Source organism: Vanrija pseudolonga, chromosome 7 (assembly GCF_020906515.1).
Source record: "Vanrija pseudolonga chromosome 7, complete sequence".
Lineage (NCBI taxonomy): Eukaryota > Fungi > Basidiomycota > Tremellomycetes > Trichosporonales > Trichosporonaceae > Vanrija > Vanrija pseudolonga.
This window is the reverse complement of record NC_085855.1, coordinates 1959379-1978270: the sequence shown is the minus strand read 5'-3', so window position 1 is coordinate 1978270 and position 18892 is coordinate 1959379. Positions and strand designations below refer to the sequence as shown.

General features: G+C 62.4%; 6 protein-coding genes across 6 annotated transcripts; 1 reads left to right on the top strand and 5 right to left on the bottom strand.

Moving 5' to 3' along the window:
- Nucleotides 1-150: 150 nt before the first annotated feature.
- mrpl38 (54S ribosomal protein L38, mitochondrial) lies at nt 151-897 on the top strand. The gene is made up of 5 exons (XM_062776198.1): nt 151-209; nt 251-341; nt 405-558; nt 657-807; nt 845-897. The coding sequence occupies exons 1-5, from the start codon at nt 183-185 to the stop codon at nt 851-853; spliced, it is 432 nt and encodes a 143-aa protein (XP_062632182.1). The 5' UTR covers nt 151-182; the 3' UTR covers nt 854-897.
- Nucleotides 898-911: 14 nt separating this feature from the next.
- On the bottom strand, nt 912-2059 carry LOC62_07G009643 (uncharacterized protein; the record flags this gene model as incomplete). The annotated part of the gene is made up of 2 exons (XM_062776197.1): nt 912-1972; nt 2050-2059. The coding sequence occupies 2 exons, from the start codon at nt 2057-2059 to the stop codon at nt 912-914; spliced, it is 1071 nt and encodes a 356-aa protein (XP_062632181.1).
- Nucleotides 2060-2067: 8 nt separating this feature from the next.
- On the bottom strand, nt 2068-3969 carry cysA (Serine O-succinyltransferase; the record flags this gene model as incomplete). Its single annotated transcript, XM_062776196.1, has 2 exons — nt 2068-3471; nt 3556-3969. 2 exons carry the CDS (start codon nt 3967-3969, stop codon nt 2149-2151), a joined length of 1737 nt encoding a protein of 578 aa, XP_062632180.1. The 3' UTR covers nt 2068-2148.
- A 1079-nt stretch (nt 3970-5048) lies between these two features.
- On the bottom strand, nt 5049-8127 carry sconB (putative E3 ubiquitin ligase complex SCF subunit sconB). Its single transcript, XM_062776195.1, has 3 exons — nt 7518-8127; nt 7339-7460; nt 5049-7263 (listed from the first exon to the last, which is right to left on the bottom strand). Exons 1-3 carry the CDS (start codon nt 7665-7667, stop codon nt 5307-5309), a joined length of 2229 nt encoding a protein of 742 aa, XP_062632179.1. The 5' UTR covers nt 7668-8127; the 3' UTR covers nt 5049-5306.
- A 2583-nt stretch (nt 8128-10710) lies between these two features.
- On the bottom strand, nt 10711-14121 carry zds1 (the record flags this gene model as incomplete). Its single annotated transcript, XM_062776194.1, has 3 exons — nt 10711-13394; nt 13431-14011; nt 14069-14121. The coding sequence occupies 3 exons, from the start codon at nt 14119-14121 to the stop codon at nt 10711-10713; spliced, it is 3318 nt and encodes a 1105-aa protein (XP_062632178.1).
- Nucleotides 14122-15386: 1265 nt separating this feature from the next.
- OPT5_2 (Oligopeptide transporter 5) lies at nt 15387-18673 on the bottom strand (the record flags this gene model as incomplete). Its single annotated transcript, XM_062776193.1, has 19 exons — nt 15387-15808; nt 15846-15892; nt 15939-16192; nt 16231-16356; nt 16405-16427; nt 16469-16507; nt 16544-16560; nt 16598-16640; nt 16684-16697; nt 16739-16809; nt 16848-16924; nt 16978-17014; nt 17052-17137; nt 17172-17261; nt 17309-17400; nt 17445-17851; nt 17894-18036; nt 18075-18346; nt 18386-18673. 19 exons carry the CDS (start codon nt 18671-18673, stop codon nt 15568-15570), a joined length of 2367 nt encoding a protein of 788 aa, XP_062632177.1. The 3' UTR covers nt 15387-15567.
- Between the last annotated feature and the right edge of the window lie 219 nt (nt 18674-18892).

Genomic DNA, 18892 nt, shown 5'->3' with positions numbered 1-18892 from the left:
CAAGCAGGGCGGTACAATCAGCCCGTGGCATCTCCCATCCCACTGTACGACCGCATCACCGGTGGAGGCCCCCCAATTTGCTTCCGTCCACACCTCGCAAGTCTCCGAAAAGAAAGTCGAGCAACTTGACCCGAACAGCATCAAAGACGACAACAACGCTCACATCACACACAAAACACACCATGATCGGCCTCAAGGGACGCTTGAACGTGCGTAGCTATGCACCGCGACACATACTAACCCTCCGCAGGTCATCGACAACTCGGGCGCCGTCATCGCCGAGGTGATCAATGTGATCAAGGTCAAGACGCGTGCCAAGTCGACCGGACATGCGAGCGTTGGTGCGTGGGGGTTGCGTTGGGGGGAGAGGACAGTAGAAGGGGGACAGTGCTAACATCCCCCAGGCGACGAGGTCACCTGCGTCATCAACAAGGCCCGTCCCATCTCGCTCGGCGCGGCCACGACCAACGTCCAGAAGGTGCGCCGCGGCGACGTGCGCCGCGCGGTGATCGTGCGCACCAAGAAGCCACTGCAGCGCGACGACGGGCGTGTGGTCCGGTGAGTAGGGGGTGGGGGTGCGGGCGCGCAAGGTGCAGCTTGCTGCGGGCCCCGACCCGTCGTGCCCAGCGTCCAAACTCTCCTGACACCCGGCCCAGCTTCGACGACAACGCCTGCGTCCTCCTCAACAACAAGGGCGAGGTCCTCGGCACACGCATCACGGGCGTCGTGTCGGCCGAGCTGCGCAAGATTGACGGCGGTGCCGACCCCAACGGCCGCTGGAGCAAGGTTCTGTCCTTGGCACCAAAGGTGAGCAGTTCCTCGGCGCAGCGCTGACCCTGCTCAGATCATCTAGTTGTTTCGTCGCTGGCATTGAGCATGTATTGCATTACTTATCGGCTTGACAGCGCCTACTACTGACCCGCAGAGCCCGCCTCGAGGCGTGCGCGCACGGCGGCCTCGGCAGCGCTCATCATATCCCGCCACTTACGGTCCATCACCGTCAGGCCCTGCGGCCTCTCTTGTACCCTCATGACGGGATACTGCGCCCCCACACAGCGCCCGTGGATGATGTCCTGCCCCGACGGGTCGGTGAAGAGCCCGTCGCCCGTGGCCTCGAAGAAGGGGTTGACCTCGAGCACGTAGGGCTGCCAGGCAGCCTCGTCGGGCCCAAAGCCGCCGATCGCGACGTCGAGCGCGTACGTGTCGTACTGGGCCAGCAAGGGGCCAAGCTGGGCAAAGTACGCGCTGAGCAGGGTACGCACGGCGGCCTGCTTGGCTACAAGCAGTGGGGAGAAGTACGTGTGCAGGTACTGCGTGATCCCTGTCAGCGTGCCGTGCACAACAAACAAGCGGAACTCGGCGTCGACGCGCGTCGGCTTCCATTCACGGAACACGAGGGCAGGCATCACGCGCATACGCAGCGCGATCCTCAGGTCGTCCGCCACGCGCTCCGAGAGCACGAGCAGGCGGAGGAGGCGCGCGCCGTCGCCGGGGACGTGGCGCAACGCGTCCCCCCCAGCAGCGAGGAAGAGCCCGAGGCGGTCGTTCGGCGTCAGCGCCGCCAGCGCGGGCGCGTCGGCGACATGCGCAAGCATCGCCGCTTCGTACGACGCGCGGAGGCGGCCAGAGCGGAGTACGGCGTCCTTTGGGCTCCGGCCGGCGGACTTGACGAACGCGGAGGCGAAGGGGGCGAGGTGGGCCTGCAGCTCGGGGAGCAGGGTAGAGCGCAAGACCGCCTCGGCGTCGCTGAGCGGCGATAAGTCCGCGACGCGCTCGTCAGGCAGCGCACGCGCGGCCCCGTGCGCCGACAGCACCTGCGCGGCAGTGTCGCGGGACAGAGGGAGGAGTGTGGTCCGCGGCGTGTGCGCTTCCACGAGCGGGTACCATTGCTCGAGGGTGAAGCGCGAGAACTCGGTCGCGAGGGCCGGCGGGAGGGTCTCGGCTGCGGTGACGGGGGGTGGGGGGTTCGGCGCTGGGGCGGGGGTGGTGCGGGTCGTGTCATGTGACTAACGCCCAGTGGCAGGTGGCACCGCGCTGCGCTCTCCCCACCTCCACACATGTGCACACGCTCATACATGCATGGCTCTGAGCCTAGTAGTATACAACTATTGTCGCCCTTGGGCGTTTTGTCTTCACTTCCACCCGTGTTTACATCAAGAAGCCCCTGATCGCGCCGCCGACAGACTGCACGTCCAGCAAGAACGTGTCGTGGCCCCACACGCCGCCGAGCTCATAGTACGCCACCTTGCGGTTACCCGCGAGCTTGAGCGCGTCGGCCAGCTCGCGCTGCTGCTCGACGTTGAAGAGCACGTCGCTCTGCACGCCGAGGATGAGCGCCGGGATGTCCTTGAGGCGCTTGAGGCCCGCCGCCAGCTCGGGGAGGTGTACCGACTTGGACGTGGGGATGAAGCGCTCCTTTGCCTTCTTCGTCGCGCTCGACTCCTCGGGGATCGGCACGCTGCCTGGTCGCGGCGAGTTGTCGGCCGCGCTCACCGCCGGCGGGTCAGACGGCAGCGGGAACGGCGCCGCGTCGGGATACCGCTCGTTGTACTGCTTTGCGAGCTGCTCGAGCGCCGGCGCCGTCATATCAAACAGGTCCATCGCTTTCGACAGGTAGATGAGCGAGTTGGCGTCATATGTCAGGCAGAAGCGCTCGCCCTGGTGGTCGAGGTACGTCTCGATGAGGAAGTCGGGCGACAGGCGCGGCGTGCCCGGCCCGCCGTCCTGCTCCTCGCTGAGCATGCGGCGGCCGAACCGCTGCTCCCATTCCGGTCCAGACCTGTACGTGATCGTGGCAATCTGCCTTGCCAGCTTCATGCCCTCGTGCGGCGGGATGCCGTCGTAGTAGAAACCGCGGTTCCAGTTCGGGTCGGCCATGAGCACTGAGCGCTGGGCGTATCGCATGCCTACGCCGTTGAGGCCCGAGCGGCCCGTGGCCGAGATGGACGCGACGCGGCCGACGCGCTCGGGCGCGAGGTACGTCATGGACAGGCTCGACATGCCGCCCATGCTGCTGCCGATACAGGCGTACAGCTTGTCGATGCCGAGGTAGTCGAGCAGGCCGAGCTGCGCGCGCGTCATGTCGTGGATCGAGAGCATGGGGAAGCGCGTCGCCCAGCGCACCTGCCCGTCTCCGGGCGGGTACGGGCTCGACGGGCCCGTCGAGCCAAAGCACCCGCCGAGGACGTTGGTGCAGATGACAAAGAAGCGGTTCGTGTCAATCGGCTTGTCAGGCCCCACAAAGTCCTCCCACCAGCCGGGCTTGGACGAGGTCGCGTGCGCGACGTCGTTGCCGCCGCTTGCGACGTGCGACGAGGCCGACAGGCCAGTGTGCAGGATGATGGCGTTGTCGCGCGCCTCGTTGAGCGTGCCCCAGGTTTCGTATGCGAGCTGGTGCGGGGGCAGAGGCGTGTCCGAGTAGACGAGCGGCAGGGGCCCAGGTGAGTGGTAGTGAAGAGTGGTGGGTGGGGGCTGCGAGGGTTAGCACATGTACGAGTGGACGGCAGCTGCCTCGTCCGCCACACTCGGGCTCGCGACACCTCGCGCGCAACTCACAACATAGCAAGCCTCGGCCTCGCCCTCAGGCTTGGACCCCTCCTGCGCCGCCTCGTCCTTTGCGATCTCGGCCCTCCGGCGCTCAATCTCAGCCTCGGTCTTCGAGTCGCCCGTGGCGGCCTCGACGGGCTTTCGTCGTCGCCCGAGGCCGAGGATATCTGTGGCCTTCGGCGCCTCGCGGGACGTCAGGCCGAAGCCTCCGGGGCTGAATGCTGGCCGGCGGCGCGGGGGGATCTGCGGCGCGGCGGGGGGCACGAACGGCGGCGCGCTGCTGAACGGGAGGCTCTCGGCCGCGGGGGCGAGCAGCGCGCTGTCGAGGTGCAGCTTTGACAGGTGCGGCTTGCGCGGTGTCACCTTGGGCTTTGGGCCCGTAGGGAGGTGCAGGCTACGCGGGAGGGGGGCTCGGGGTGGCATTGCGCGGGGGTCGGTCGGGAGGGGGTCGTCAAGGAGGAGAGAGGAGGGGGAGCGAGAGTTTGACGAAACAGTCACTTGCCGTAAAGCGAGCAGAGAAGCGCCGACACCGACGAGGTCAAGTGACGCCGGCGTGAGTCAAAGGTGTCGTGTTACCGTGGTACTGGGAGGAAGAAGCTGCTGTTTGGGTCTGCTGACAATGACCTCGTTGTCCAGCTGATGATGGTGGTGGAGTCTGTGTGAGAGTTGCTGCTCGTCGTCGCCGTTGCCATCTCGCATCTGCATCTGCACCACCCCCCGCTTACTTCAGAAATACGATGAGCACGCAATATCTTCAGGCACGCCCCGGGGACCCCGCTGACGATTCGTGGTGGCCATGAGCCAAATTTGGTCCCGCTGCACCACAGCAGCCGGCCCAGGTGCCACACTGACTCGCAGCATTCCGAACATGTCGCCATCGGCAGGTGTTGGGTGGTGGTTTTACGAAGACATGTGCGGAACACTCGGCACACGACGGCTGCATGCGACGGCAGCGGCGGCAGCGGCAGCAGCAGCAGCAGCACCAGCACCAAGCACACGACGATAACACGCACACTAAGGGCGCCTAGACTGCCCCGTGATGCCCGTCTGTGCTCAGATAAGCTACATGTCGCCATCGGCGTCGCTCGCTTCGGGATCCCACCCCTCCTCCTCTTCCAGATTCACACAGCACGCCAACAGCTACGACAACACGTCCCAGTCCTTCGGAACGCTCTCGCGATGACGCCTTGCCTCACCAGCGGTCTGGTAACGTTAATCTCCACGCTGCGTTATCGCGGCATTGCATGCATGCAAGTGACGAACTGCCGCGATCGCGAGAGAGAGTGCCACCTGACGCCTGATGCCTGACGCCTGACGTCTGACGCCCGCTCAACGGCCCCGGGGCCCTCATGCCACTACGACTGAATAGGCAGGTGGCAAAAACGTCAGAATCGAGCAAAACACCACAACTACCACACCTCCTTGCCAATCAAACGCCATATTGGCATCCAACGAGGAATACGACAAACACGCACACGTTGGCACACACACTGACACGGGGCTGTTGTTTCGAACAATGCATTGGTTTACGAAAGAGCCCCAAAGGCGTCCCTGTCATGTACAGATGGATGGATTATGGTGAAAGTACACAGTGAATGGCGGGCGCGCGGGTTGCGGGGGTCCAGTGTGAGAGAGACAACTAGAATGCAGTACAACGGGATAGTGCAGAGGACCCAAGAGCGAGGCTAATCGCGGGAATAATGGTTATGATGTGGTGGTAGTGGTGGTGGTGGTGGCGGTGGTGAAGAAGGTGGTTGAGATCATGTCGAAGTCGAAGGCGCAAAGCTCCAGCACATCACGTCGCCGTCGTCTGAACCAGAGACAATCATGTCGTCCGAGAGCTGGAGGCTAGTCACCGCGCCGCGGTGGCCGACCAGAGTCTGGACACAGTTACCCGACTCGCGGTCCCACACCTTGATAGTGCGGTCGTGCGAGGCAGAAGCAAGGCGAAGGGCGTCAAAGTCGACGCCCCACACGCCCTCAATGTGGCCAAAGAGCGTGTTGAGCTCACGGCCAGTGTCGACGTTCCAGAGCTTGACAGTGCCGTCAAGCGAGCCAGTGGCGAGGATGGCCACCTTGGTGCCGTCGCCCTCACTTGTCTTCTCGCGCGTCTTGCGGCGGCGCTGTTCGGGCTCGTCGTGAACGTACACGCGAGGCTGGATCGGCTCGTCGCGCGAACCAGTGCTGTGCGCAAGGGGGTCAAAGCCCGAGGGAGGAGACGCGGCAGAAAGGGCAGGGTTGATGGTAGCGTGAGGCGAAGTGACAGTGGCAGGAACAAAGCCCGAGGCAGAGGCAGTAGGCGTCGCCTCGCGCTCTTCGCGGTCCTCCTCCTCGTCTTCCTGGTCGGGCTTGTCGACCATGAGGATGCGGAGGCTCTGGATCTGACCCTTGTGGCCGTTGAACGTGCGAATGCACGTCTGGGTGTTGAGGTCCCAGAGCTTGACAGTGCCGTCGTCGGAACCCGAGAAGAGCATGGTGCCGGCGTCAATGTCCGGGCGGTCGCCGTCGTGAGAGTTGTGCGCCGGGCCGGGCGAGCGGGCACGGCCGGCAGCCGAGAACTGAGGAGGGAGGGTCGGGTCGTAGTCGTGAGGCGACGTCTTGCCGTCCCAGAGAAGGACAGTGTTGACCCACTCCTCGTGGCCACGAAGGAAGAACTTGTTACCAGTACGGAAGTTGCGGACGAGGATGGTGCTGTCGGCGCTGCCGGTAGCGAGAAGGTAGCCGTTGTAGTGGAGCGAGACGACGCCGTCCGAGTGACCCTCGAACACGCGCAGGCATTCACCCTTGCGCCAGTTCCACATGCGAACGGTGCCATCCATGGAGCCAGTGAACAGCAGCATCTGGTCAAACCAGAGCGCACGGACAGCGCGAGTGTGGCCACGGAGGACATTGACCTGCTCACCCGAGTCGAGGTTCCAAACGCGGACGGTGCGGTCGTAGCCACCGGTGATGAGCACGGGGTACGAAGGCGACGTAAGAGTCGTGTGGTACTGGAGGCACATGACACCGTCGGTGTGGCCCTTGAGGGTCTTGGTGACGCACCGGCCCTTGCGCCAGTTACGCTCGACGACAAGACGTTCGCAGTAGACCGACTTCCAGGGACGAGTGAGGCGGACCTCGCGCGAGAGGCTACCAGCTGGGACCGTGGCCCTCGATGATGAACCAACCTCGATCTCATCAGGCTCTGCCTCCGAGTCGCTCTCGACACGCTGCTTCTTCTCCCTGGGCCAGCTCATGGGCGAGCTGGGCGCCGAGCGCTTAAGCGAGGTCAAAAGTGTCGGTGCGTCGCAGGTAATTGCCGTCTGGTGCGCGGCATGCTCCGCCCGGTCAACGCCGAGAACCTCTGAGCGTGTGAGCACCGGCTTGACGCCATAGTGGTGGTGGTCGTGGTCGTCGTGAGGTCCGTGGCCACCAATGCCCAGGGCGGTGGCGGGGCTGCGGTCCTTGAGCTCGACCTTGAGACGGCGGCGCTCGAGGAGGGGGAGGCCCCATCCGCACTTTTCACACTTGCGGTCAATGTGCTGACCACACATTCGACGCCAAAGAAGATCGTCATCGGCGAGGGCCTTCCAAGAGGCAGAGACCTGAGCGGCGCGTCCAAGACTGATGGCGTCAAGGTAGCCCAGGATTCTGAGCGAGACCTCGCGAGGAAGAAGCGAAAAGGGGTCGATGCGGATGATCTGGTTGAGGGTATCGGAGAGGTGGGACAGTTGAGAGCTGCGAGATTGTAAGCGATCCACCCGTTGCCAAGGAAAAGCCACCAATTCGCGCTCGTGGCGACACCACACTTACAAGCAGCACATTGTCAAGATGCCCTCGAGGATGAGTTTCCTCTTGTTGTGGGGCGCAGCAGAGAATGTCGACCAGAGGTTTGTAATGGCGGCGCGCTCGGGAACAGGGAGCGAGTCGAGTGACTAGCGTCAGTCAGCATGGTTTGTCGTCGGGTCTGGTGCCTTGCCACCTCTGCTTACCTTTTGCAGCTTTGCGTTGACATTCTGGTTTGCCGTCTGCTGATGCCTCACGCAGAGTTTACGACCATCCTTGGCGGCGGTGATGGACTCTGGCGCGTGCGAGTGGTCCTCGGAGAGGATGTTGCTGGCGTGGGACTCGATGTGGGCCATTGTTGTTGGAGTGGGAGGGGGGTGGGAGTAGTTGGTGGAGTAAGCGGCGAGAGCCGTTGTTGTAGTGGGTGCCAGTGCGTCGGCGGTGGGCGATGGGGTCACAAGACTGTGGATGTGGGTGTTGGGTTTAAAGGTTACACTGCCGTGGTGTGGGCGGGAATGTGTCGTGTCGCGGGTACGCCGTTGAGTGAATTGGGAAGAGGGGGGAAGGGGGGGAGGAAGGTGAGACTTGGATTTCCGAGAGTTGGATCGTCGGCCAAGATCTCTCCGTTTCTCGCTGGTGTTGGACAGCGAGAAGAAAAAGAAAGGGGGGTCAAGAGGACTTGTTGGAAGTCTCTCTCTTTATTTTTGGGAGTGCACGTAGGCAGTCGTGGTGTGGGTGTGGAGCGCGCAGCGGTGTTTGTTGAATCACGCCAGCGGAAAGGAGGAGGAGTAGAGTGGGAGGAGTGGAAGATGAGAGGATGTCGAAAGTGGAATTCAGAATGAGGGGGATTAGAAAAGACCAGAGTGGTGTTGGTTTGGATTGCGTTAGCTGCAAATCCTAGGCAGGCGACGCGCCAAGCAAAAGAGTCAGTACCAAGCAGTATTGGGCATGGTACGCGAGGTCCTGAGTCAAGCTATACCCCTTGGGATGCATGCCGCGATCCCAGACGGGGCAAGGTGCATACAGCAAAGCACCCTGCGCTGTTGCGTGATGGAATGACGACTGGGCGATGCACCTCCGGGATGGCGAAATGATGGCGCCATACGGCCAACACGGCCAGCACCGACGGGTCGACAGTGGCGACTGACACGGCCGGCCACGGTACCATACCGTGACGCACGACTCCACCTCGTTCCTTCCTCCTTCCAGCAAGGCCAGGCTCGTGCTCGTGCTTGCCCCCCAGCTCAGCTCCGATTGCACGATGCATCTGACCTTGTGGCCAGCACGCAAGCAATCTCGCCATCGAGGCGAGCTACGCAGCGCGCATCGACGGCCTACTAGACAGCCGAAGTCACCGAGAGCCAATCGCGCCAGCACATGGTCGCTGTAACTCGTTTTCTCACCCCAAATTCGGGATTCTCCCTGGGTGCAAATTTGCCCCCGTCGCGACGAAGCCCCCTCGCTCGGGATGTAAACGGATACAAGCGACGGCATTGCCCATGGCACCGAGCAGCCCGTGCAGCCAACCACAGCCCATGCACCCAGGCAATCACCCCATACCAGAGACAGAGACATGCAATCACCCCATACATACACAACACCCTGCCACCCTGCCCCGACACATGCACCGTGCGTCATCGGACCTGCGCCTCGGAGCTGGAATCAGTGCCGGTTCCGGCGCCGGGTCGCGTGGCTCTGCCAACGACGTATGCGACGTAGCCGCCCGGCGAAATCCAAGCCCAACCGCCGCCGCCGCCAAACACCGAGTCTCGCACCAAGTCGCGGTCAGCACAAAATTCTAAAGCACGCGATGGCTTTGGCGCCTGATATCTTTCTCGAACTACTCTTTACGCACTCCTTCCATCCCTCCCATATCCCTCGATAACAAACGTTCGATCACGCGGCCGGCCGTAAGGCAGCCCATGATGGCGTGATGTTCTCCTCCCGCAGCCCGCTGCTCTGTGTCTGCCGTGCTCACTGCCGGCCAGCGCGACCGACACACGGCAGCGGGACTCTCCCTCACACACCGGCTCCATCTGCTCTGTCTCGCTGCTCCGTGCGTACGCAGATTCCTGAATGGGCCCAGAAGAACCGCCTGCCGAGGTGTTGGCTCGCAAGAGCCCTCATCGACGCAGGCTATGCGCTACAAATTGACCCGCTCCGGGTCCTTCTCACTCTGGAGCGGGGTCTCATCTGGTGCTTACATTGTGAAAGCAAGGTCAGTACATTATGCTATGCATTTACGTTTCTCAGCCTGGCGGCGTGGGGTGTGGCATGGCTCGTATCGTGCCCAAGTCTCGCTTCCAGTCGCGGCGTCGTCGTGATCGTGATCGGTCTCTCTCGCCAAGACAGCTCACCCGCAACAAAACTTGCAACCACCTCCACCTCGCCTCCAGATCCGTGCCAGCTCCGCCACCACCTCCGGAACACCCTGGCTGGCCAGATCCCCTCCCCATCCCCTCTATCCCCGTTATCTCCAGCAGCCCAGGCGCCACTCAAGCCCCTCTTGCTCCCCATTACGGGTTAACACGCGAGAAGGTCAACTGAAGGCGCCGACAGTGACAGCGCTTGTCGTCGCGGCCGGGTCCTTGTGTCGGACAGCTGCGCTCTATTGCCCCGGCGGCGCGTGTCCGAGTCCTTCTCGCAAGAGTGGCCTCGTGACGCCCGCTCGCCGGTTGGCTCGCCGACTGGGCCCGGTCGACATCTCCCAACTTCGTAATACTCTTATTATTGCATGAACAAATTGTGTCGATCATTCCAACTCGTCGCCGCCGATCTTCATGGCGTGCTGCTGCATTCGTCGTACCGCGCGCCACAATCAGCCTCAGCTGACTGACGTGCGAGCTCACTGGCACTTGCAACCGATCACAACTCCGTGCGCCGTGACGCCTCTCCGAGGCTGACCGACGACGGCGCCGCCACCGGCGTCATCGACGGGAGCACCGCCACCATGACTGACATGTCCCACTAATGGCGTGCCATTGCCATTGCCTGCGTCGGCGCAATCGCAATTGCAACTGTCGACGAGCAAGGGGGACAGATCACCCTGCCCATGCGACCGAGTGCGTCGCGCGACGCCACCCCCGCTTCATGCCCCGCCCTCTGATGAACAGATGCTGCATCTTGAGGTGATAGTGCAATACAGAGAGAGAGAGAGAGAGAGAGAGACGGAGGAGTACTGAGGAGGACGGAGGAGAGACGGAGGAGAGACTCGAGAGAGGGGGAACAACCGCAGCCTCCACCCTGCGGCTGCAAAACGTACAGACAGTGACTCTTCTAAACTACCAGAATGTTCAAGTCGTGGCCGTGGGTCTAGGCTATGCGTGTGCAAGAGTCGTACACTGTATACACTGCTGTACTGTCGACTTAGGAATGAGGTGCGTACCAGACTAAGGTTGCTTAACGATGGTGGGGGTACTGTCCAGATGGTACAGGTTGAGGGCGCGCCTGGCCGCCGCCCGAAGGTGGGTACGGGTACGCAGGCTGGCCCGGGTTGCGCTGAGAGTAGAAGCCCTGGTTGGTTGGCGACGTTTGGCCATCACGCGAACCGCCGCCACCACCGCCGCCGCCGTTGCCGTACGCCGGGCCTCCCGGTCGGCCATACGGGTCCTGCGTGTTGGACGACGTACGCCGAGGAGGGCCCTGCGCCAGAGCGGGGCCAGGTACACGCTGCTGCTGCTGTCCCGGCGGCAATCGCTGGGGCGGCTCCCAGTTTTGAGGCATACCACTGCCTGCCGGTCGCTGCTGGAACTGCGGGTGGTGGAAGATTTGGCCGGGCTGAGCAGAGTAGTGCTGGCCGGGAGTAGGGCCTCCCGGTCGGCCATACTGATTGCCAGCGCCGCCTGGGTACTGGAAGAGCTGGCCGGGCTGGGGGCTTCCAGCACTACCGCCGCCACTGCCGCTGCTCGAGTGCTGCTGCGGGTATGGCCGATGGCCTTCTCCTGAGCGACGTGGGTCAGCCCCGTTGGGCGGGTACTGCTGGCCGGGTCGGACGCCGGGCTGCGCAGCATGAGGGCCATGCTGTCCTCCAGGCGGGGGCTGAGGACGACGTGGGTCGCGGCCTTCGGGAACAGCAACGGGTCGCTGGTGGCCTCCACCACCACCACCACCGCCTTGCATGCCATAGCCACCGCCCGATGACTGTGGCATCGCAGGGCGGGCGGGCGGAGCAACCCCTGGGGGGTACTGCTGAGGCTGGCCGTTGGGCGGAGGAGAGCGAACGCGGTTGGGAGATGCGGGCATTGAAGCGGTGCGAGGGGGAGGGGCAGCAGACTGGGGCTGGTACTGCTGGGAAGGTTGCTGGTTGTGGTGAATGGGTGAATGCTGTTGTTGTGAATGTTGCGATGGCTGCTTGCTGTGAGGTTGCCCCCGCATGTCCTTGTCCATCTGGACCGTCTGCATGCCGTACTGTGGAGCACGATAAGCTGCTTCGCTGTTGTTGCCACGGCTGCGTTCGGGCTTGGTTAAGCCTGCCTTCCTGGGAGACACGGGCGACGCTGGCGACGGCGGGAGAGGCTGGTCGGGCTGCTTGACGCCAGCCGAGCCCGAGTCGGCCGGCTTGGACGGCGTGCCCTTGAGGGGCGGCGTGCGAAGCTGCTCGTCCCGCTCTCTGTCGATTCCATTGACCGACCCGGGCTTCTTGTCCTCGGCGGGACCGGCCGTGCGGCCGATGACACCGAGGTACCAGAACATGAGGTTGGAGATGAGGACCTGCTCGATGAGCGGACGGCGGGCATTTGCGAGCTTGATGTGACTGAGACGGTACACGGCACGCTCGACGTGGATGGGGTAACGGGCAAAGTTGGAGAAGCCTGGGGATGTCGGCGACAACGTGCCAGAGCCGGCGGCATGTAACGACTTGGCCGACTTGGATGTGCCGAGGAGAGCGGCAGCTGCGGCTGGTCCAGCTGTGGCAAAGTTGGAAACCGATGACGCTTCCTCGTGCTTCTTCTTGGTGCCGAAGAGGGAGCCTAGGAAGCGGTCCTTCTCCTTCTTCTTCTTCTCTCCCTTGTCCTTGTCCTTGTCGTGGGAATGACTCTTCTTCGAGAACAATCCGCCCTTCTTTTCCTTCTCCTTGATCTTCTCCTTGCCGGCCGAGGCCACAGATGAAGCGTTGGAGCTGGAGGAGGCGGCAGAGTCGGTACGACTTAACGACGGGCGTTCCAGGGTGGGCACCTGCAGTTGGCCGTTGCGCTGGGGAACAACAATCGACGGTGGCGGGGCAACACGCTGCGATGGCGGCGCCATGCCGGGAGGGAGTTCCGAATAGGGTCGTGCCGCCGTTGGCGTCTTGGGCTCGGGCTCTGCATGGCGGGCAGGGGCAGTGGGCAAGTGGTGAGGCTGCTGGTGCTGCTGGTGCTGCTGCTGCTGGAAAATGTCCTCGGATGGACCAGACGACGGTAACAAGCTCATGGCGTGTAATGCCGCACTCATCGACGACTCCTGAGTCGGCGTGAGCTGGTCATCCTCAAACCACGCTCCCTCGCCAGGCTTTGGCGTGACAATCGGAGGAAGGTTTGGTGGGTGGTGGACTCTTTCTGACGCCGATGCCGTGCCTCTGCTGTCCGGGCTCGGTGACCGACTGGGATTATCGATAGATAACGAGCTCGAAGTCGAAGTCGACGTCCTGTCGCCGGCGTATGCGTCGTAGATAAGGGCCTCGTCCTCTGAAGCTCTGCCGAGGTCGGGTGATGGGGGCTGCTGCACGACCTGCGGATGGGGCACCGGAAGCTTGGTCGGGGCCAATGCAGGGGCCGGTGACCTTGCACTGTCCACCACGGCCGAATCACTGCTGGTGAGGGAAGCGTGAGGCGACTCGGAGCTGTGCTCCTCGCTCTCGGTTTCGTCGCTACGTCGGTCCTCGCTCCGCAGGCTGTCTCCTTCCTCAACCTGATCAACGGCTCCACTGCTCGGCGATGTGAGGCGTCCCCTCCTTGTGGATGAGAATCTTCGACTCCCGCCCTCGCCGGGGCCGCCCTTGCGGATCTTGGTTCGAGCTGTACGGCGGATAATCGATCCAGGTCGAGGGACTACTATTGGTGCGTCTGCTTCGCTCCGTTCACCCTGGGGCGTCTCCTCGAGGACTTGCAGGTCAGCGCCAGTATGCCACGGTCACTTACATCCGGGGGCAACGTTCATACTCAAGCTGCGGCGAAGCATCTTGCGCATTTTCTCGGGGTCATCGCTCAGGTCAGCGTCCTCGACGAGCTCCTCCAGTTTCTGGAGGTCGTGAAGTGTGAGGCCCTTGTCGGCATTCCGCCCCGCGTACATGGATGGGCGCCGGACGGGGACAGGCGGTGCTTCGTCTTCGACCTTGTCGCCCGCCCGAGGCGTGTATTGCCTGGACAGCATCGACTTTTTGCGCCCCAGGCCGCCTGAGAGAGAGTTGTTGCGTGCGAGCCATGATGGACTGCGAGCTAGTGCTGCCTCGCCCGTCTCGCCCGTCTCGACGGCGCCGGGGTCAACCTGGGTGTGTTGTTTGAGAAAGGCGCGAAACTCGCCGGGTGCGAGCTCGGGATGAAGGTGGGCTGGCACCCAGAACAGGCCCGCGTCGCCGTCGAGCCCGTCGGGAGTTGCGAGCGTCACGTCATCATTAGACGAGTAGGATGGTCCAGTGGAGAACGCGTCTGGTGGGGGGAGGTCGGGGTCGAGCGCGAGGTCGCCTGGTCCTGGGGCCGATGCTGACCTTCTTCGGAGATTCCTGTGCGGGGGTCAGTCGAGTGTGGTGGTGGTGCGATGTGGCCAGAGTCAAACTCACTTGAGCGTGCGGACCTCTCTCTCAATCTCCTCTTCCGAGATGGACGACGCCATGGTGGATGATCAGGCTGCTGCGATGGGCCGCTGCTGATTGCTTAAAGGTCACAGCAGTCGGCTTGTCGCCGCTTGGCAGCCGTGTCGGCGGGTGGACAAGGCGTACGTCGTAGTGGGGCGGCAAGTCGCGCGCCGTCGTACGTCCTAGTGTCTTTGTCGGATCGCAGCAAGAGCAAAGGGCGGGCGGGGGGCAGGGCCAAAGCGCGCAGCAGCTTTCGTTATGGCGTCGTCGTCGTCGTTGTCGACCTTGTCGTCACAAGACCAAAGGGTCGATGCGTGTCAAAGTGATGGAAATTGTTGTAATGAGAGATGGGGGGAGGGGAGGAAGGGGGGGGGGGGGGGGGGGAGGGGATGGGGGGGCGGAGAAGAGGGGCGAGAGAGGGCAATGACGATGACAATGTCGAGTGCGATGTGGTGTGGTGTGTGGGTGTGGGAGGGAGGGAAGGCGAGAGAGAGACGAGTAGTGCAGCGTGCGGCGAGCGGGGGTGCAGCGTGCAGTAGTAGCAGCAACAGGTGGCCCCCAGTGAACCAAGCGATGGGTAGCTGGAACGACGAGGCGTCCGTCCTAGGCGGGCGGGTGGGTGACGGTGCAAGGAATTAGGCCCGTTCGCCCGTTTTCCTTATTGCCCAGCAGCAAGAGGTGTGGTCGTTGTTGTTGGTCGCGCCCCTCCACGCGTAGTTGTCGCCCGTGTCGAGTGTGTCGAGCGAGACAAGTGACCAGCGCACAGTTGTGTCGGACTGTAGCGACTGATTGATGGTAGTCGCAGACTGCGGCAAAGTCGTATCGTTGGCTGGCTGCCTGGCTGGCTGGCTGGCTTGCCTGGCTGGCTGAGGCTCAGTCACTCGCTCACTCGCTCGCTCGTTCGCCTCAGAAGTGCCCAGTATGCCCAGCGCCCAGCCCAGCGTTGTGTCCTGGATCCCAAGTCTGAGGCCCGAGGCAAGCCCAAGGCTGCCTGCACTGACTGGCTGCGGCGGCGGCAGCGGCGGCGGCGACAATGGCGCGCGCGGGCGGGGCGGACGAGCACCACCAGCGCTGGTGCTCCCCCCCGTTTCTCAAACTCGCCCTGGCTCCCAGGTGTTTCTGCTGCTTACGATGGCTCCCAATTTTGCTCCCGTCGCTTCACGCTTCAACGCGCCGCGCCGCCCTCGCGCGGGCTGCCAGGGCGACCGCACAGACCAACACAGGACAAGGACGACACGGACCCTGAATGTAGACCCTGAAAGCGTGCCGTCAAAACGACTATTGCACACTTTAACTGCATTCCCCACTTTAACACTGCACGCGTGCTTTGCTTGTTGGCACAACCACGCAACCTCGTCCGACGCGTCGCAACTCTTGTGTGTGCCCATATACCTCACTAGCACTCCTCTATCAATAGGCCCAAAGCGACGACCCAAGGGGCTACAACAGTGCACACTGGAACGAGCTAGACATGATACCCCACACTAACTACCCGGAACGCAATGCTCTGAATCCCTCGCGGGATTACCCCACCACCGCGGTCCCGTCCATGTCGTCAGGACACTGAACAAGAGATAAATGGCCAAGGCGGTAATCGACGTTCCCGCATCCAGCGCAGAGCTTATCACGTAGATAAACTGCGAGTGGAACTTTGGATGCCGCTTGGCGACATAGCTATTGGCAAAGACGGCCGCGGCAATGCCCATGAGGATGATGTTGGTCGGGCTGGGGTGTAAGCTCGACGGCCCGAACATCAGCTCACTATTCTGGGATGAGGATGGCGCCCTGGCAGATGATGGGGAACACGACCTGTTGCTGTCAGCTGGGTGTTGCTCGGGCCAAACTTGCTACCCACCTTGTTGAGCTTCTTGTTTGGCCAGCGCTTGTGTGCAAGCCAGAAGATGACTGGCACGGCCGCTCCGAATGGGAAGCCAAGGTATAGTACCCAGTACTTGCCGGCAAAGAACCGCTTGGGGGAGACGGCGCCCCAGATGATGCTTGCCGAGTAGAAGATGCTCGGGCGGCGTCCAGTCCACTGTCCCGTAGGATCGACAGTCGTGCCGTCGAGGTACTCGCGCTTGGACACCAGCACTGACTGCAGGGTGATGTCTGGGGCGTCAGAGTGGCGTCGTGGCGCACACACGCACAGTTCGTGAGGGCCCCAATCACAGTCCCAATGATCTGGCATGCAAACATTTCGCGGGGCGGGATCGACGTGTACCACCCCAGCTTGAGGTCCGAGGTAAGCTGCAGGGCTTGTGACATGGCCATGTCTGTCAGAGTCAGCTAGTGTGTGCCCACTTGCACATCTGGTGACTCACAGCCAAAACACTTGAAGGTGACGCTGCGGAGGTTAGTGGCGTCACGGTGTGTTGAATCACGCACTTTCCAATGGGTTTCCCAGGCATGAGAAGTCCGATAATGCTACGAGGTTAGTCGTGCCTACAAGCACCGCCTCACAATTCTGTCATCACATTCTGTTTGTTAGCAATGCGCACACCGACTGTGACTCACGAGACCAATCTGGGTGTTGGAAACCGCCATGACTATACCGATTCTGAAAGGTCAGACCGCCACAAATCTCCGTGGTACCGTCTTACGGGATAAGGAACACCTACGCATGTTAGCAAGGCCCCATTTACAGCATTTGCTTACCGCTGCAATTGCCAGGGACAATACCAGCGCCCAGACGGGTAATTGTAGAGGGGCAGTCCAGATCATGAGGACTGCGGGAGTCAGTGGCTCATTGTGGCAATTAACCTACCAGCGGCAGCAAAGTTGCCGCCCAGGAGGGCAAGATACCACCATTGAGGCACCGACTTGTAGGAGCGCATAAGCGTACTGTTATCTGTTAGAACTTTATCGCCGAGGGGTTGTCAGATCCAGATCCATACTTGTGCACGTCGTTCATGGGCGCCTTGTTCGTCAATGCTGGTGGGTTAGCCCGGACCGACGACCGGCAACCCACCCTCCTTGATCTCCTCACGGTGCCACAGCCACACATGAACCATAATGCTGGACAGGGCTGCAAAGGCGAGGCCGTATGTGATTGCGCTGGGCGTTAACGTGGTTCAAGTTGGCAACGCACAAGTATGGAGTGAGCACGAGCGGCTTGGCAGCCTCCCATGCCTCTTCGTTGAGGGACAGGTCCGGCTTGAGCACCGTGGTAACGTCAAACCTTGACAAGTGTTAGTAACACACAAGATAGACACGGGGGAGACATACTTCTGATATGTGGCGTTGTAAAGCGACGCCGAAGTCGGGCTGGGGAAGTCCCTTGCGTTCCAGAAGTTTGTGAGGAGCAGGATAGGGACAATCTGGTGTGTGAGCTGGTGTCCGTTGATCGCTGTTGACAACTCACCACCCAGATCATCCCTGCTAGACCACCGAACCAGTTCCCCAAGGCCCAGTATGGCGTGTACAGCGGGCCGGCGGTACCGATCGAGCTCCAGTCAAAGCTGAAGTTGAGCATCCCGAGGCCAGTGTACGCGCCGCCGAGCGTCCGCATCCACCAGCTGCTGTTGTCGATCAGGCATAGCACCGACACGGTCGTGAGCGTCGGGAAGAGGAGCATGGGGAGGAACTGGTAGATGAAGGTGCAGAGGAAGATGACGAGGAAGACGTGCAGCCTGCGCCGGGTGAGCTGGCGCGCCTGGGCCGAGAGGGCCGTCGAGCCCGAGTCGTACAGCGTCGTGAAGAGCTGCACGACGACGAGCGTCGAGGGCCAGTACATTGCTGGCCGGGCCACGAGGAGGTTGTACAGCATGCCTGGGGGGTGGGTGAGCGAGGCAGGGGCATTAGCAAACCCACCCGCAAGGCCGAAGCCGATACACTGCGTCGTCATGAGCAAGATCAGTGACGGGACGGTCGCGAGCGGGCGCTTGTAGTACAGGTCGAGGATGGCGAGGATATCCGCCGCGTACGCCGCCATGGCACCAGAGGACGACAGCACGCTGAGGGAGTCAGCTTCGCCACGACAGCCGCGACACACCTGACGAGAATCGCCTCCTTGACGCTGAAGCGCCCAGGGTTCAAGTTGACCCCCAGCAGCATCTTGTTACGGGGTATCAGGCGCTCGCTCGCCATGATATGGCCGAGCGGGTACGTCGCCAGGATGACAAAGTAGCTCGAGAAGCCGGGCGCGTTCGACTTGAAGTAGAAGACCATGGAGGCCGCCGCGCCGAGGATACAGAAGAACGACCCGATGACAATCACGCGGATCGTGAGCGTCGGCAGCGAGACGTCGTCGGTATCGGGCACGGCCTAGTCGGTCAGTAGCTGTTGCGCCGGCACGCGACTCACAGCAGCGATGAGACGGTCGACCTTGGTGCCCCTGCCCACGATCTCGTCTTCTTCTTCTTCGTCCAAACGGCGGCGGTACACGAGCTCGTCGTCCTCCCCGTCGAGCGAGGTGGGTTTCCGCTCGTCCTCGCCCTCGAGCAGGCGGTCGCGCTCGCTCGTCCCCACCTCATCTTCCGTCGGCTTGGTGACGAACCCGTCGTCGTCCCACCCGTTCTCCGATTCATCGTCGTCGTCGCTGCGGCGCTCGGCGAGCTCGTACTCTTCCGCGTCTTCTGGTCGGACCGGCATGGTGTGTACGATGCCAAGGGGGTCGAGTCAGCGCGCGATATGCACGCCCGCTCGACGTGTCGTCGGGCAGTCGATGCACGCCGGCATCATGACTCCCGTATCCGCGTACCTGAGCGCATCGGTGACGCGGTGGCTGGGCACGCATGGTTTCCATGTGGCCAGTTGATAACATTTCCCACGTCATTGTTTCTCGGACGCGCGGCCTGGCACCCTCGCTGC